We start from the raw sequence: 20,100 nt of genomic DNA on the forward strand, positions 1-20,100 counted from the left end.
CTTTTGTTCTTTGTTCTTCTTTTTCTGGGGAAAGGTAAATTTAATAAATGGGAAAAGCAGGTATAATACAACAATGCTCGTATGATATATTATTCCTCGACAGACCAAGGGATGCATCATAAACTATAAAGTGCACTAGAGCTAACAGAGCTAGGAAGATTTTTGTTAAGAATCTATAATTTGACATCCTTTATGATTAAGCTAGCTAACGTAGTTTTTTGTTCTTTTTCATAGAATGGATATGTGTGGTGATTGTTTGAGAGTAGCATTTAAACCTTGTTATATTCTTTTATAAGAAGCAATTTCTATCATATGTTGGTGAAAATATTCAAATCTTGGACAGTGATGTTTGGTCTATTATATTATAGATGAATGAAAAAAAAATCATATATCATATGTAATGGTTACACATCAAATGCTCAAATTATATTTTTTTCTATCTTAATACAAACTAAAAGTGCTTTTTACAGGAGGTAAGTAGTTTAATTAGTTCTCATTCATCTTTTAACCTGTTTTACTCTTTAAAATTTTTACTTTATATGATAATTTATTTAATTAATTTTTATTTGTCATCTAACTCATTTTCGTATGATAAGTGATCTAACTAACTCTTATATATATCTATGCTAGGAAATTTCTCAATGGATTAACTCCTTTCGATTTGAATAAATATGAATAATATGAACAAATGAGAGTAAATAATTAACCGGATCTCCTGTTCGATTTTGAAAAGATCGATTGAATGGAAAAAATACAGTGAAAAAGTAAAAAGCTATTACATAAAATCTCATAACGAAATCTATAAATTGCATGACAGGCATGACATAATTCTCCGCATCAAAGATATTTATATAATTCTGGATCGGCTTAGATATGTTGTGACAAAAGCATTTTTCAGTACCAAGATGACTGAAAGGTCCTCTGTGCATATGAGTGTTCAGTTCGATCAACCCAAAAATCGAAAACCGAATCGTACATTGTCAGCTCGGTTCGGTTTCAACCGAACAGTATTTGGTTTTTTTTGGTTTTTTAATCGAAAAAATTGATTTTTTTAAATATATATATATAATTTTAATATTTTTTTAATTTTATCCAAAAATGCATGTACCAAAATATCAAAATCTAAAAAATAAAATGTATATTAAAAAGAATATTTACAAATACAATCCAAAATTCCAAATCAAAATAATAGAACGCAATAACAATCCATTCATTTAATTTAAATTCAAATTTAATAGTACAACTACAATATTCAATATCCAAATAATACATATGGCGAATTGAATTGAAATTCTGCGATCGAGCATCGACCATCAACTTACACCTAATAAACAAAAAAAAAATAAAAATTATATATAATAATAATTAATAAAATAAAAAATACATATTTTTAAAAAAAATAGATTTTCGGTTTGGTTCAATTCGGTCATAGAATAGAACGGTGACAGAAAAAATCGAACCGAAAAACCAATTAAAAAAATAAAAAATGGAACCGAATTTTTCAGTTTGAATCGAATTTTTTATTCGGTTCGGTTTGGCCCGTTTAACCGAATTGTGAACACCCCTATCTGAGCAAGGGCATGGTATCAAAATGCTTTTTCTTGTTTAGAAGCTTGAGGACCTACAAGTTGGCTTCAAAAGGATATGTACATCGACGTGATCCTTCACTCTCTTCCGCCCTCTTATGACTCGTTTGTCGTGAACTCAATATGAATGGCCTTTCAAAGTAATAAGCATAGGGTTAAGCTGACGAAGACTAGCTCTCCTAACACTGATGAAGGGTTTAGAAAGATGTTTGACGTTCTATATGCGTCTTCCGTGGGCAGCATACAGTATGTTGTTCAGTTCACTGGGTGCGATGTCACGTCCGCTTTGAATGTAACTAGCATATATCAGGCATGTGTTGGTAAAACATACTGGACTGAGGCCAAGATCATTCTTATGTACCTTAGAAGGAGTAAAGATATCTCCTTCGTGTACAGCAGCGAAGAGTTGATTCTGAAAGACTATAAAGATGCAAGCTTCCAATCTGATGTGGATGATGTCAAGTTTTAATTCGGAGTTGTATTCAGGTTGAATGGTGGTGTGGTAGTATGGAAAAGTTCGAAGAACAATGCCACAGTGGATACCACAACGGAAGTTGAATACATACCGACTTTGAAAGCTGCTAATGAAGTGGTTTAGACGAATAACTACATCGAAAAGTTGGGTGTGATACCTAGCATTGCCCAACTAGTGGTTATCTTCAATGATAACAACGGGGTGACAGTGCAAGCGAAGGAATCTATATCTCATCATAGATACAAGCACATTTTAAATGTTACCATCTAGTTACAGATGGTGGGGCGAGTTAACGTTCAGATGGACCCCGCGTCGTTAGAAAATACAACAGATCCATTGACCGAACTGGTGTCACAAATTGCTCGTGTTCAGCATCTTGAAAAAATGGGTCTAAGATACATAGGTGATTGAATTTAGGTCAAGTGGAATATTATTAGAAACGAGAAAGCTAATTAGATTGGCATTTTTATAATCTATAGCAATTCATTTCTAATGAAATATTAAATTTAATGAATATAGTAAGTATTCATTTGGTAATGTATTTATTGTGCTTACTATTTTTATATTACACTTTACTTTCTTAATATCACAATAAAGTTCAAAGACCAATTGAACAATCTATATAGTTGGGTTACGATGATAGCTATGGAAACCATTTTTTGACAGATGGGTCTAAAATGGTTGTCGAGCAGACTAAACTAGCTCATGAGGGGTCGTCATATGGAAATTTTTTAAGCTTAGTCGGTATGACTGATATTCTTCGGCTCCTATAATATAGGATTTGGTCTTTTGACTTGAGTAACCATGGCAATCATATAATGTGATGGTTGTATATTGGGTTTGAAAAGAGAAGATCATATCTTTGATGATGTTATTATAAGTCTTGTCCAGTACAATTAAAACATGTAGTGAGAATGGGTGGGTTCCAATATAGAATTAATCATCTGTCATTGCATGATAGTGAGATCTTCTATGTGCTATGTTTTTAAACACCTTGAGTCTGTAGCTACAACAGTTGATTGAATAGGAGATGGTTTCCTATGTTGATCAATGGAGTAAACGCGTTTAAAGTAATAAGCATAGATGCCTAGTTTAGGATGAAAATCGATGGCCAATTTCATGTCCTAGACTTCGATCGGGAAACAGCTGATGGAAAAATCATACTTGTATGGTACTTAGGAGCCTAAATGTTCACGCCACATTCACCTAGTCTCTAGTACTACGACCGTTGCTAGACGGCCATCCGTGGTGGCAGACACTTTTGGATTAATGGTTAATTAAGAAGCGACTAGTTAAATTAGATTTAATTAATTAATTATGTTGGACAAAAACCCAGTCCAGATAAAAATGAAAATAAAGAGTCACACATAAATCACTACAGGAGTAATATAATTAATTTGAAATTGATTTAAGAAATGAATAAGTTTAAATAATTGAACTGGATAATATAAATGGTTAGATCATTTAATTGGAAAGTCAATGGATGGCCCAAGATTTCATAATGGATTAATTAAATTTGGACCTAGCACAATTAAATTGATTAGATTAAATTGATTTTTTTTTATTGGAATAAATACATTGATGGGCTTCTGTTGGAATAAATTAATTGAATTAATTTAAAATGGCTATTAGACCTTCGTTGGGCTTGAATTAATTTAGTGGTCAAAATTAAAATAGCCCGTTCCACCTTAAATAAGCCCTAGCCGATTTTGACCTAGGCTAGATCAAAGAAGAGTTAAACACTCCTGCTTACAAGGAATTAGAGGCCGAGTGGGGTGTCTTGGAGAGCCCCACTCAACCACTAATGTTTTATATACACTAAGTGTGTATTATCTTTAATATCATAATTATTATCTTTAAGATAACTAAGTTGTTTTGAAAATTGTATTGTCTCTATACACTCTCTCCTCTAAAAAATGTCTACTCTTCATCTCTCCCTTCTTCCTTCAAGTTCTTCTTGAACAAATTTCAAGAGAGAACTAATTAGATTTGATTAACTAATTAGTATAATTCGGGCCGTTTCTTCCAATAGAATTAGTTTATGTCGCTAAATCTCAAACTACCTAGTAGTGGTGTTGAGGATTTTGTTTCCAACATGTGGTGTGGACGAATATAGATGAGGTCTATGTTGACCTCTACGTGAACACAAATCTGGAAAGATATAATCTCGTGGTTAGATTTCATGTTTTCGATTTCTGCCATGAGCCACATGAAACGTTTATGCATGTTCTATTTACTATTTGCCTTTTAAAATATCGAACACTTGAAAAATCAAAGGGCACACATCTTTGATTGATTTAAATTTGCACATTTTTGTTGCGTTCTTTACTTTTTTCAGGTCATACCGTTCCTTTCAACGTGTTCACCTTGTGTAGGGGAGCTAGTTCATGAAAATCTACAAAATAGACTTATAATCCTTGCTCTACTTAGTAGGTCAATAAGTTGAATAGTTTAGAAACTCTAGGACATGTGCTATTGTAGGGGTTATCTATACTAGTCCCCATGCATTCTGACTTCCAAACCGCCATTGGAATTGTCAAAAATTATGTATATAAGGGCAAGAGAAAACACATTTGCATTAGACATGGTGCATTTAAAGAGCTCTTGAGAAATGGAATAATCTCCTTGGAATATGTGAGATTCAGAAGAACTTGTTGGATTTTGCACAAAAATATTAACAAGGAGAATTATTCTTGAAATTTCAAGGGCAATGGGACTCGAAACCCCTGGGGTGGTGGATACCATTTAGATGGTCAGCCAAGCAATATAATAAAAGGATTTGATGGATGATCTTGGTATGATGTGAATCAAATGGACTAATAGCTTCAAATTTTGGTTGTTGAGCAGTCTCTTTTATTTCATAGACTTGATGAAGTTATCTAGTTGAGTGTGAATGTGGGTCTGGCTTCTCTGACCGAATAAATTTTTTTTTTTTTTTCTTGAGCACTCATAAGAGGTCAAGATACACGCACATGGCCATTAGTAGCGTTTGAAGTATATATTGCGGAATTGTGCATATTAAGGAACGAATACATGTTGTGGGGGTCTTAATTTCAACTATTGAATATTCAAGATTTATTTCACTTGGTTGAGTTGTTACTCCACCTCACAATACATTAATTCAATTGAAAGAGATTAATGCTTAAGTAAAATTTCTTCCTTCACCCAAAAAATAGTGTTCTAGCTAGTTAGTCATTCCTAGGTGAATGTTAGGAATGACTACTAGTGGACACATTTCTTGTTCCACAGTACCAAAATAACCAAGTCACATTTGTTTTTAATGAAACCACTTGCCAACTTGAAATTGAAAAGTGTAAGTAGGCTGGTTTTGGAGAAAAATTCACATACACTGGCTCGGATTATAATTTTTTTGGGTAATTATACTTAGACCCTCTATAAAAATAGAAAATTATATTTTTGTCAAAAAATTTTAAATTTATACTTACACCCCAAATTCCTTGTTTATACTTGACTCCTTTCGTTAGAGTTTGAACGAAAATATTGATTTTAATAAAAAAAATTACATAAATTTTCAATTTTACCCATCATTTAACATTCTCATATAATAATCTTGTACTTACAAGAAAAAAATGTAATGATGTTAACCTCACTCAAATGTATATATATATATATATTATATTTATCATCTTATAAGAATATACGTGAGAATGTTAAATGAGTAGTAAATTTAAATATTTATATAATATTTTTTTCTAAGATTCGCATTTTTTGTCCAAACCATAATGGAAGGTGGTCATGTGAAAATAGAGAATTTTCAGAGGGGTTGTAAGTGCAGTTTTAACATTTGTTTAGAGAAAAGTATAGTTTCATATTTTTAAAGAAGATCCGATTAAATTAACCCTTTTTTTCTTAGAACAAATTACTTTAAATTCTTGCTTATTCAGGTCTAGTTTTCTCTTTTTGAACCAAGCTTATCCGTTTATCCAAATAAAACTATACAGCTTATCCTTTTTCCTATTCGACCTTATCTTTTTTATTGAGCTTATCTTCTCTGATTTTGTTGATATGGAGATTAGCTTTGTGATTAGGATAATGCTTATTCAAATAACAGAAAAACAGCTAGAGCATCTGACTATACTGAGGACTATCTGCAATATATAGGCCTCGGTTTTTAAGATTCTACACTAATGAGTTCCTCTATTCTGCTCTCCTTGCTGCTTATCTTTTGAGCGGTTGTGCTTTATTATTCCGACTCTCTACCACAAGTGCACGTGTAAGATACCTATATTTAATCTTGGAGCGAACTATAATGACTGTATGTGAGTGGGTCATCCACGGCACAACTTTAACTGTTCTAACAAAAACAATGAGACAGCTGATGCCCAGATGGTAGAGAAGAAGATAGGATACATTTCTAACTTGCTATTGCAGATTGTGAGGTGTGCAATGGTCTTTGCCCTTCTGGTCAAGACACTTATGGCACTTTCCTCAGTACAATATCTCATTATATTGTAGTTACAGAAGAAAGGACTTCCCTCATGTATATTTAAAGTGGAATTCACTAAAGCCAAATCTTACTCTATCAACACTACATTAATCTAACCATACTATAAAGAACGAATGAATCGAATACATCCAAAAATCCTGAACATACAAGACAGATACTTAGTTTAGGAATACTGTGTCAACTCAGCACCTTTCTGGTTAGAATGTCTCGCTGAATCTGACCAGGCTCCAGCTCGATTAGCCCACCATACTCAGTTCACCACTGCAACAGCACCACAGCTTGAATTTCTGGCCATCTTGTTTTGCTCTTACCATATATATTTTATAAAGAGATCTCCAGAACGTACCAACTAAGCCCATCAAGTTTGAGGAGCTGATTTTCTAGTTCTTAATGCATGTATATGGCTATCCAGACCTGGTATTATAATATTGAGGATGAATGCAATTTGGAAACTGGAATCAGAAGGGCTTCTGCATGTAACCAAACATGTCTTGAAACAGAAAGAGCTGGTCATTGTACTGCATCTGGGAGCTGAAAGGGTCGTCTTGAAAGCCATCCATGTAGTTGAGCTGAAAATTAGTAGGAATTTCAAACTCACTCCACTTAGGTTCACTCTTGACCTCCTCAAACTCAGGTGAAAACGCATGTTCGGAGCTACTTGAGTCTGTATGCAACTTAGGTACTGACTCGGACGTATTCAAATGAGTGTAGGCATTCATCCTTTGTGATGGCAATGACTGTGGTGCCTGCACCAGTGCAACCATCCCATCATATGGGAATCCGTTCACCTCTGGCTTCTGTTCTTCGCTATCTGAGAATTGCATAGCCTCCTTATCCACATTCATGTAATGCTTGTCAAGTGTTCCCTTTTTGTTGTAAATTCGACATAATACCCAATCATCAAGCTGAAATATCGAACAATTCAAATGATCAATGTGATGAACAATCTAACATCCAGCAACAAAATCTAATTCATTTGCGGACGCCTAACAAGCAACAATAGATCTTCTAAAGAAAAGTCAAAAATTTCAACAACTCATATCTTGAGAAAGTTTTGTGAAAGGATACCTACAACACAACAAGAATTGACCAGGCCTATAAACTAATTGACATAACTGAAGTGGCAAAGGCTCATTTTTATCACCACCCGAACTTCCAAATATACTTTTTTCTTTAATAGCAAAAATAAGTAAGTAGGGGTGGCACCCCACAGTGTCTTGTGCCGTAAGGTAAGATTGTGCCTGTGTGGCTGATAGGACTCCTATAGTAGACAAACAGTAAAAACTGAAGCTTAATAGTAATCAACATATAAAACAGGATATAACTTAGTCCCAAGAATAAACCACTACCACTACCACAACCACTGAACATGCCTGTAAGAATTCAAACCCACGAAACCACTTCTAGAAACACGCTTCGGGAAACACAAGCAGGTGCAAGAGTAAGTACCCTCAAGTTGTTTCTATTGCCGGCAGACCTATCCACATTAGCCAAGCGGTATTCATGCATAATCCAATTGGTTTTGACACCTCTTGGAGCTTTTCCAGCATAGAACACCAGAGCCTTCTTGATTGCCAGAGTCTTGGGCTTCCCCACCGGCTTATCCGCCCCGGTGGCCTTCCAGTAACCGGTTCCCGCCGCCCGATTCGGCCTTGAACCGTTCGGATACTTCCGGTCTCTTGGGGAGAAGAAATACCATTCCTTTTCACCATACAGTGACATTCCTGTTAATTATCAACCATACAGTATTTACTACCAATCATCAAGAACCAGAGGGCAAAAAACTAGAAAGTTCATAGTGAAAGACAAAAGAATTAAAGAAAAAAACATTTTCTTGAAAATTTTTCAAAAAAAAAAGTTGGAACAATCTATACAGAATTCTTAAGTAGGTTTTTTGTTATTTTAACTTATTCCTCTTCGAGCAATTCCCCAAATCACAGAAGCATACGGAGTATCCAAAACAGAGGAAATTCGAGGTCTGAAAATGGAGAATTTCAGTAGAATTCACTAATAAAAAAGTTGATTTTCCTGGACGAATTTCCTAAAATAATAATAAATGAAAAATCGAAGAAAAACCTAGACACAAAAAAATTATACCAGGAAGTTGCCATGGATCGAACTTGTAAAGATCAATCTCAGCTATAATTGGGACTGCAATCTGCTGTCCGGCACACCTCCGGCAGAGATAATGCACGACAAGCTCCTCGTCGGTCGGATGGAACCTGAACCCCGCCGGCAAATTCAATTGCTGCTCACCTCCCTTCATTCACTCCCCAAAACTCTTGTTGTTGTTGTTTATGTGTGTGTAGACTAGAATCCCAAGTCCAATTTTGCTGCGATCCTGCTCTGAAACGAAGAGGAATGGAAGCTTTGTGATGTATATATACATGTGCTGGTGGGGTGGTGGGGGCCCTCATTGACGCCATTGCTCTCTGTAGTAGTAGTAGTATATTTACATAAACGTGCGTCATTGAATCTATTCAAATACATATACTATTCTATACATATTGACTCTGTGCCGTTGGTGGACGAACTTATTTATTTATTTATTTATTTTTTATGTGGACCCAAATTTATTTTGATTGAATCAAAATAATCACACAGCATATACTTAATTTATTATTAATTATTTTATTTTAATTATACATTAATTATATATTGAAGATATTATAATTGTTTCAAATCTGATCAAATTCGGCTCGAAAAAAATTTCCTTGTGGACATTTTTATCCTCTCCCATATATTTTCGTGTTCGATGCATGTATAAAGTATAAAATTAATATTTAGAGTTAATTATATTTGTACGTGATCTGAAAATACAAAATTATATTTTTTTTCAAAAAATTTTGATATTACACTTACACCTCATCCGAAAATTTTCAATTTACTTTTTATCTTTTTTTATTAGAGTTTGGATAAAAAATGCTGACGAAAGCAAAAAAAAATATAAATTTTTAATTTTTGCCCTCATTTAATAATTCTATGTATCTTTTTACATATTAAATAAGGGGTAAAAATGAAACATTTATGCACCTTTTTTATTAATGTCGATATTTTTAGTCCAAATCCTAAGTAAGGTGTAGATGGTGAACTTTCAGAGGGGATATACGTGTAATTTTAAAATTTTTGAAAGAAAGTGTAGTTTCGTATTTTTAGAAGGGGTCTAAGTGTAATTACCGTAATATTTATGTACTTCATTTTAATTATATATCCGTGAAGGAAAATACATTAGTTAAAGTATTTTATATTTTTCAGATTTTGATTATGATTTTTTAATTAATATTGAATAAAAGTAAAAGTATCAAAATAATTGTAGGATATTAATTAAGTTGCAATTATCAAATCAAATATGTATTGATATTACCAAAAAAAAATTTATTAGTGAGAAAAAGATCAAGTTACAGTGTTACTATTATTATTATTATCATTAATTATATGTACATAAATATATATGTATTATAAGTGATGAAAATTTTTATTTTTTTTTGCAATATTGAGTTTCATAATATATAATAGTAACAATTATTTCATATAAATTGTAAGGAGTAAATATTAGTGACGAAAAAGGAATTGTGAATAATAAGATCATCACTATAAATAATTAATTACATTTGTATAGTGGCGATATAGTAACAAGAATTATAAATAACTTTACGCATAAATTCTCGTTAATAATTATATTTTGATAAAATCAAAATTATCATCAATTAATACATGTCTTTAGTCACAATTATAAAAGTATATTTGATATTTTATCGCTAACATTATTTTTTATTTTAATGAAAGTCTTCTAATTATATTCCATATATATCTATATATATAATATGCTGGATTTTATAAATTTTTAACAAATTTAGTACTATTAATTTATGTGCGTTATATAGATTATGGCGTATCATTTGACCTGTCAATGGAGAAACCACCACAATGTGGTCTAATATTCATTTCCTAGGTTGCCCTCATTATTTTATGCTTTCTCCCAATCAAAGATAAGTACATAATGAAATGATGTGACAGCTTTATCTTATCACAAGGGCAACAAAGTCATTTGCTAATGTAATCATTCCAATATATTTCATACTAAACGTGACCTAAATAATGAAATTTGAGACGCTTTTAGCATACGGAGCGACCACCGAATATAATAGCCACCATCATTGTGGAAGATATTAGACAGAGGATTATCAGTGTTAATTTATCTCGTTCTCTTAGTTCATGTGCATTATATAGATTATGGCATATCCCTTGGCCTGTCGAGGGAAAAACCACCAGTTGAGCACTGTTGTACTGTACGATCTTGTTTTATTAATAAAACTTACATTTACCCAAAAACATGACCTATCATCCGATTTTTAGTATTAAGTATACATATCATAATTCACTCAATCATGTCACCATCACATTTTAAATCACAAGTTAATACATCTCAAAATATCCCATCATCCAATATAGAGAAGGCCTTAATGATAGTAATCAATTGTTACAAAGTGATTACTTTATTTGGTTTTATTTTCAAATTATATCCGAAATGAGTCAAAACATGCTCAATGTTTTCTCTTATACAGAGACACCATATTTTGTATTTCTCTCACATTTGATATAAATACATATATGTATAAATATATACAAATATGACATGATTTGACAATAAATAATAACTTCTGTCCCCCAAAACACAACATCAAACATACAATACTTATTTTAAATTATCCCTAAAAATAAATTTAAACATACATATTATATTTAATACATATTTATTTATTTTTATTTTCTCGTTTTCTATCTCCGCATAACACTGCAAAAATAATTAGCATGTGGTTGGGGAAGAGGCGTTTAGGTGGGGGAGCTGACCGCAGCGCAGCCCAAAAGGGCAGGGAAGAATTGGTGACGTAATCATACTATGCGACGTCGGATAATGCGTCATGGCTTTCGTCAGACGCACCCGCCGTCAGCTGTCGAAAGTTGGGAATTTTATTGGGGGAGTCAAACTCTGTTGCCCGAGTCGTGTGTTATGAACCTTTAGCGTCCGCAGTCCCACAAAATAATAATAATAATTGAAGTATAAATAATAATAATAATTATTATTATGTATATTTAATTAGTATATATATAATTTTGAAATTTATATTAATGTACTATAGATAATAATAAATTAAAATAATTGAATTTCTTGCTTTGTGAAAGTATATGTAAATAATTAAAAAAATTGGTCGGTTCTCAAATAATGAGAAATTGAAAATAAACAGAAGATTTATTTGAAGGTACTTTTAAGAAGGTTATAAATTATTTAAAAACTAAAATCTGAATTTTAAAAAATTTAAATGTGTATTGATAAGTATGTCCGGTAAGTTATATTATTTTTGGATACGTTTGAAAATTGTTAAAAATGAATAAAGAGATTTTTTTTTTATAAAAAAAATAGATTATATAATAACAGTGGATGCTGAATCATGTCTTGACAGTGGTTGTAATTATAATTTTTATATGTACAAAAAAATAAAAATATGAGGTAGGTTAAGGACTTGAATTATACACTTGATTTGATTTAAAGTATTTTTATAATATAATTTTTGAGTTGACTTTAAATCAATTAAAATATTTAAACACAATAATATGTCTGGAAAAAAAAATGAATTTTTCGTCCTGTAATTCTGATAGAGTCACGGGAATGATATTTTTGGTCCACCAAAATATCAATTTTGCAATTGATAATAATAATTTAAGTAAAATTACATATTTAGTCTAATTTTATCCCGAAAAAAACACATGCTTAATTCGCGCCTGCTAATCCCTTTTTTATGGCGAATTAACATTTTTTCGGAGAATTTTTGTCAAACGCGTTGTTTTTTTTTTTTTTTTAAATATCATTCTTAATTACAGAAGCAAAATCCGAGTAGATAAAAGTATCACTTGCAAAATTATAGGACGAAAAATGTAATTCTTTTTTTGGGTAAATGTAAGTTTCATTAATAAAACAAGATTATACAGTACAACAGTGCTCAACTGGTGGTTTCTCCCTCGATAGGTCAAGGGATATGCCATAATCTAAATAACGTACATGAACTAACATAACGAGATAAATTAACACTGATAATCCTCTGTCTAATATATTCCACAATAATTGTGGCTATTATATTCAGTGGTCGCTCCGTATGCTCAAAGCGTCTCAAATTTTGTTCCCTCCAAATGTGGTAAATGCAAACAGCCAGGAGTGCACGATAAGCCAAACTAATCATATGTTTTCCTCTCCATTTCCTTGCAGCCCACTCAACATCTCGTGACCACTCTCTATTAGGCCATTCAAACCGAACAATCTGTCAAATCGCTGTCAGGCTGCTTCTGGAATAACGACATCGAAAAATGTAACTTTTACCATTATGTTTTGAGTTTTTTCTTTTTCTTTTTTCCTAAACTGTTCAAGAAACTGATTGAAAATGAAAACAAAGAAAGGGAAAACTGTAGTATCAAAGTTTTATTGGGCAAAATAATAACAATTAATTTATCATCATAATCGTGTTTTGGTGGCTCAACTGGTGGAGGTGGCGTGTTTTAGATTAGATCAATCTCATTAATTTATGTGTTGATATTTGTTTATATTCATATCATTTGCTATTTTTTTTAAATTTTTTATCACACCTTGCCATAAATTAAAATTATTAATATATTCTAACAACTTTTGATATCTTAATCAACATAATTAAAAAAATTATTATGGCAGGAGGATCAAATTCGAGCCGAACTTGGACTTTATTGGTTATAAATCGAATGTATTATAGTTTCAATATAAGAAATATAATATTTAATTATAATTAATTAACATATATAATTAAAAATATATAGTCATAGTAAATACTCATTGATCACGACGACACAATTTTTGTTGATTGTAGTTTTTGTAAATATGACTAAAATATTTTCTATGATTATGGTTAAGAGTTATGATAAATGTTTTCATCATGGAGCATAAGTTAAATTTCTACATCAATTTTATTTAATTATAATTAATAATAGTCACTTACCACGACTTTCGTTCTATAGCTATTAAAATATTAAGAGATAGTAAATTTTTTTTTTAATATTTGAATGTAATTATAATACTCCTATCCAATATTATAATGTTCAATGTTCTTATATATTATTTTAAGAAGTTAACAATTTTCCGTTGAAAATTACTTCTAAAATGATTAACTCATGATTTTAAAATATTTTAAATAAAAAAAAAGAAAAAGAGATAATTTGAAACACCATAAGTATTATAAAGAATTATTGTAAATAATATCAAGGTATGATATATTAGTTCAATAATAAGTTAATTAAAACATTTACGATGCAACTCCTCTCCACACAAATTAGAAATATATAATTCTATTTTTTTTTTTTACTTATGCTCATAGGGATTATGATGTCGCACACAGCAAAATCGACTAATTTTATTGCTCGAGATGTGATTTAGCACACTTGTGCAAGATCTTGATACAGGTTTTCCGCACCTCCTTCTCAAGTGAAAGTAAGGGGTATATGCACTATTATTTATGTAAATTAAGGTAGGTAAGAGTATAATATACTTTATCCTCCACCTACCACCATATCAAGGTGCATAGTGGGTCGGATTGGTTCAGAACCGACACGGACCAGCTCCAAAAATTTCGACTCAGGACCAGCTCACCACTGTTCATGATCAGTGTTCAGGTGGTCCTAAGCATTTAAATGGGCCCTAATCGGGTCCATTTATAAAATTTAGGCCCAGCCCATGAACCGACCAAATATAAATTAGGTGGACGTGTACATTGCTAGTCCCAATTGCAGGACCCTCACCCCATAAAATACATTTTCGCCAAATTCCGAGCATATGGGTATAGTTTTCGACTTATTGCAAAGATCCTAGCGCAGGTTTCCAATTAATAAATATTAAATATCTTTCAAAAATATTTTGAAAACACTATAGAAAAAATTATAAATCATAGAAACATATGAAATATATAGTCATGAAAATCACATTTAAAACTATTATCTTTCTTTTTTTAGTTCAAATATATCCATTTAAATTTTATATTGTTTATATCAATTTAAAATAATTTGTTTTTATATAATGTAATTATATATTTAGAATTATTATTTGATGCAGTTACTATTGAAACTAAACAATCAAAACTATAGTATATATTTTTTTAACTGTGTTATAAAATCTATTGATTACATTGATATATATGCATATAACATTATTAATTTTTTTATCATTGAATAAAATATTTATATGTGACATCAATAATTTATGTATTTGTAGTTGAAAGTATGAGATAGTTATTTCCCTAGAAAATTAGAATAACTAAAAGGTTTTCTCAAAAATTCAAAAATCTCAATGACTCTGTCGGACACTAATGCCCTTATAGACTTAAGTCTAATCTAAATGTGTCCTTTTGTCTTTTCGTTGTATTTATGACTCCAAACCTTTGTTGTAGATTGACTATCACAATATACATCAATAAGTGGAAGAGGCTGTTTTACAATTAGAAGTTGTGATAACAACTATTCTGCCTCTGTACCAGTCATATCTAAAGCACATAACTCGATTTCAGAAGTAGACCGGGTTATCAAAGTCTGTTTTGCAGACTTCTAGGAGACTGCCCCCCACCTAAGGTAAAAACATATCCTGAATACCCATTACTACCATAGTTTTTTACTATCCAGCTAGCATCACTATATCCCTCAAGAACAACAGAGAATTTGTCATAATGTATGTTCAGTGACAGTGCCCTTCAAGTACCTTAATACCCTATCCAAAGTCCCCTAATGGGTTCTATCATGACAACTAGTATATCTAGCTAGCTTCGAGACAAAAAAATATATATGGTCTCGTGTCATTTTCCAAATACTGCAAACTTCCAATAATTTAAGAATACCTTAGTTGTACAACCGGAACACCACTTTTATTTTTCAATAAAGTTAAAGAAGAATCATATAGTGTCTTAGCAATTCTACTGTTCTTACAGCCAAATTTCTCAATTATCTTCTCAACATAATGAGATTAAGAAATGATTATCCCATCAGTTGAACGAATCAACTTGATGCCAAGAATTACGCCAGCCTCACCCACAACCTTCATTTCAAACTAATTCTTCAAAAATGATTTGGTTTAGGTAATAATATCTAGAAATGATCCTATTAAAAGAATATCATCAACATACAGGCATAGAACTATCATTTTATCTCCTTTAACCTTATAGTAAATACACTTATCATTCTCATTTACGATGAAGCCAAACACAATAATAGCTTTATCAAACTTTCTATGCTACTATTTGGGTGCGCTTGTAGGGCACTCTCATGTTCACTCTAGTCTCCATAACACTTCGAACACATTTTTGGACTTGAACTTAATATAAAGAGTTTATTTTTTCAATAAACTTCCTATGTGGACTATGAGATACGAGTATTCCATACTCAATCCTGCAACACCTTATATACTTATCAATTCATTTACCTTTCCATCATTTCCCAATGTGGGGCAAATCATTTTCTCTTCTTTTTCTCAACCTAATCTATAGATTTCTTCATATAATTATTAAAAATTACAACAGGGAGTTTCGACCTTATCGTATAACTCACTTGAAGGGTGTTTTTAATAACTTCTATTGAGAATAAATTGTAAAAAAAATTATATATATAAGTTAAATTGTAATATAATAAAAAAATTTTTTAAATAAAAGTAAAAAATGAAAAAAAAAGTTGATTGTTTGAAGGAAAAACTTAATATATACCTTTAGGAGAAAAGCTTATAATGTATAATTTTACAAGTAACACTAGAAAAAATATAATTTTTCGTTACAATTAATTACTATAGTAAAAAAAAAATTATAACAAATACAAATTACTAAGGCTTTGTAACGGCCATTAGCCGCTGTTTCTGCAGGTGTCGCCAAAACATTAGTCATGACCAAAATCATGGCACATGTTTTGATTATAGCTAAAAACGATAATATTGTTTGATCATAGTAAAAAATAAGCTTTTGCTTTGATTTTATTTAACCGTATTTAATAACATTGATTGACCATAATTTTTAAGTTGTGATCATTTATTTTGTAGCAAAAACTCAATTTCTTTACAGTGCAAGTTGTAAAAGTTGATGAAGGGAAATTTAAACTCTCAGACACATATATTATAATTTATTTTCTAATTATTTTTAACAAAAAAATAGTAAATACATAAATTTAACTATTACAAACACCCTTTTAGCAAAGACTGATGTAATAATAAAAGAAAGTGAAATCATTGACCAGAATAGTCTTACAAGAAAAGCCACATGTTGACCATTGAACAAAGTATTAAGTATGGATAAAGTCTATTCAATTCTATCCAAACACATATCACAATCCACCCCTTTTTATCACGTGGGGTTTGGGTGAGTGCATGCAGCAATTTCCCAACCACATGAGTCAAATCGCACTATAAGAAAATATAGTGTTAATAGAAAAATATCAAATGAAAGTTTTAGAAATTATTATTAGAAATATGTATTAAATGAACTGATTTTTATCTTGTTATTATATAATTATGAGTGATAAAAATTGTGCATAAAGTTCTTATTATAAGAAATTAGTGACAATGTAAATATAGTGACAATAGATAATTATATTCATTAGGTCGTCATTATATATGTGTAAATTAATTATCGCTACAAATAGATCATTTAACTATGTCTAAGCGTCATCTTTAAAAATTAATAATTGTTGTAAAAAGTCATTTACCACGTCCACCTAGTGGTGATTGACTGTGATTTTTGTGAATGATTCATAAACATGACAAAAATATTTTTTATGGTGAATAAGTTAAATTTTTGTTTTAATTTTTAACCGTAGTCAATAATAATTATTTATCACACTCTAGTGTATACTTAGCTTTCCCAACCACATTTTTTCTTTCGGGTGTACTGCAATTTATTATTTATGATATTGTAAATGAATAAATTAATATTCTTTTGAATAAAATAGCAGTTTATCATCTTAATTTTTTTTTAAAATCAAATAATTTACCTGCTTAGATAGGAAGGTAATTATTTTATTATACAAACAAATAAATTGATATTTATTGTTCAATGAGGGGCTCATTTGCAATATTATTGGGATTACTTGCAATTTTTCCATTTTCTTTCTCGTGAGTCAAATTGCACCATGAATATAGTGTTAATGAAAAAATATCAATGAAAGTTTTAAAAATTATTATTAGAGATATGTGTTAAATGAACTAATTTATTATTATCATTATCATTATCATCATCATCATTATTATTATTATGATGATGATGATGATGATGATGAGTAATAAAAATTGTGTATTACTATAATAAATTAGTCACAATATTAATATAGTGATCATAAATAATCATTTTCACTTGATCGTTATTATATATGTGTAATGAATTATCTTGAATGATAACTTTATTCACAATTTTTTGTCATTAATTCTTCTAAATAAAAACCTTTTTAGAATAATAATTACTATTAAAATTATAATTTATTGTTGTGACAAAATAGAAATTTTTATCACTAAATATATATAATTAATAACGATGATAAAATTGTCTCTTATTTTTATTTTTTGTCCTTTCTTTTTGAAGCGTCCGATCCAATTTGAGTTGGTTCAAATACATAATATGATATAGTACAATAACAAATATTACATAAATAATATTAATAATACAAAAATGATAAGCAGTGAATCAAGAACATAATAAGAAGGCTGAGTGACCAGATCCAAAGGGAAAGCCCACAACCACTAAGACCAGCAACCCAACTACACCAGTTGCTCAAACCCGCTAAGGGACTCATCCATAAAGGACCCAAAATAAACTGACCATAATCAAACCACATAATTTTGTTACTGGATCACTTAGACCCTAAATCTCAACCACAAAGAAATTGATCCACAAAGGACCACACCAACCTCTTAGATTTTCCACAAATCACAGTTCATAAAGAACTATTTGTAATCGGAACAAAAGAGGGAGAAAGATAGATAGACTTCAGAATCAGTTAGAAGAAAGCCAGAAGCCATGGAGGCTTTATAGAGGCAATCTATTAAAGATGGAGAGAGAGAGAGAGAGAGAGAGACGACTGAGAAGAGGTTTCAAGGCCATCGGAAATAATGGGGAAGAAACCAGAGAAAGATAGAGAATAGGGAGTAGAAGAGGCAGTAAGGGAGAAGACGACTGAAGAGAAAAATAATAGGGTTAGGGTGATTCAGGGTTAAGTAGAAACCGGGTCGGAAAAATGGGTCGTGTCAGTTGGTCGGGTTAGACCTTCAAGGTGTCGGGGGTAGAGCTGTGGGTTGGGCTTACCAATTTTAGTCCTGGGCCAAAATACCAACAAATTTTCCCTTGGACTAGGACCCCAAAAATAAAGGAACCTAGTCCAAAGGACCGAATTTGGCAATCATCATAACCAGAATGCCTGGATAGAACCTGCAAGAGAAAACAGAGAAAACTCCTTGTATAGAAGGGTTAAAATGGTGCTGGAAAAAACAAATTAAGCAAGTTATAAAAATTTTCAAAACACTTCGCTAACATCTTCTTCAAAATACTTCTCTAGCATCTTCTTCATTTTTGCCATTCCTTTTTTGCATTTTATAATTTTTATTAAAATGCCCCTCTTTATCACAATTATAACATCTCCTATCCCAAGATTTTTTATTTTTATCTCCAAACTTGGACCTACTATGACTTCTATTCTTATATTTATTCTCGAAATTTCTATACTTGGTTATTTCCCTAACATGATTAATTTCATTTTGGACCTAATTAACAATATTGGTTTTAAGGTCCATTTCATTACTTTTTAGGCCACTAATTACATTTTCTAAATTCACGTTATCCCTTCCATATTCAATTGCATCTTTAACATCACTGTAAGTTTCAGGAATTACATTTAATAAAATAATTGGAGAGTAATCAATAATATTTTTAACACTAATCAGTTTAATATCCTGAATCAATTTTGTAAAATCATCAAGATTTTCTTCAATTTTTTTAGACAAATCAAGTTTGTATCTAAAGAAGTTTTCAAGTAAAAATAGTTTACTAGGCAAAGAAGTTTCAGTATACAATTCCTCTAACTTATTCAACAAATCTTTTATAGTTTCTTGATTTCCAACTTTTCTCAAAACAGTATCAGGCAAATTTAAGATTATAGAGGAATAAGCATATTCATCATTTTCAAGTTTCTTTTCTTCAGAAACATTTTGAGGATATCTTCCATCAATTGCTTTGAAAAAAATTATCTTTCATTTTTTGTTGCCATATGAAAAAATCGGACTTTCCATCAAGAGGTTGCAAATTATAACTGGCCATATTTCAATAACAAAAGCGAAAAATATAACAAGAATAAATGACCAAGAGATATTAACAGTGTAAATAAGAACTATCAGTAATAAAACCACGAAAGCAGATTACATCAGATTCACTAAACAGATTTAGCACAAAGCAATAAATCGTATCCAAACACTAAATCATTTTACATTCTAAAATAAAGGCCATGCATCCCCCCCCCCCCCCAAAAAAAAAAAAAAAAAAAAAAAA

General features: G+C 31.0%; 1 protein-coding gene across 1 annotated transcript; it reads right to left on the reverse strand.

Moving 5' to 3' along the window:
- Positions 6,410-8,895, reverse strand: LOC105176086 (NAC domain-containing protein 2). The gene is made up of 3 exons (XM_011098787.2): positions 8,627-8,895; positions 7,979-8,253; positions 6,410-7,434 (listed from the first exon to the last, which is right to left on the reverse strand). The coding sequence occupies exons 1-3, from the start codon at positions 8,793-8,795 to the stop codon at positions 6,988-6,990; spliced, it is 891 nt and encodes a 296-aa protein (XP_011097089.1). The 5' UTR covers positions 8,796-8,895; the 3' UTR covers positions 6,410-6,987.

This window comes from Sesamum indicum, linkage group LG13, assembly GCF_000512975.1.
Source record: "Sesamum indicum cultivar Zhongzhi No. 13 linkage group LG13, S_indicum_v1.0, whole genome shotgun sequence".
In the NCBI taxonomy this organism is placed as follows: domain Eukaryota; kingdom Viridiplantae; phylum Streptophyta; class Magnoliopsida; order Lamiales; family Pedaliaceae; genus Sesamum; species Sesamum indicum.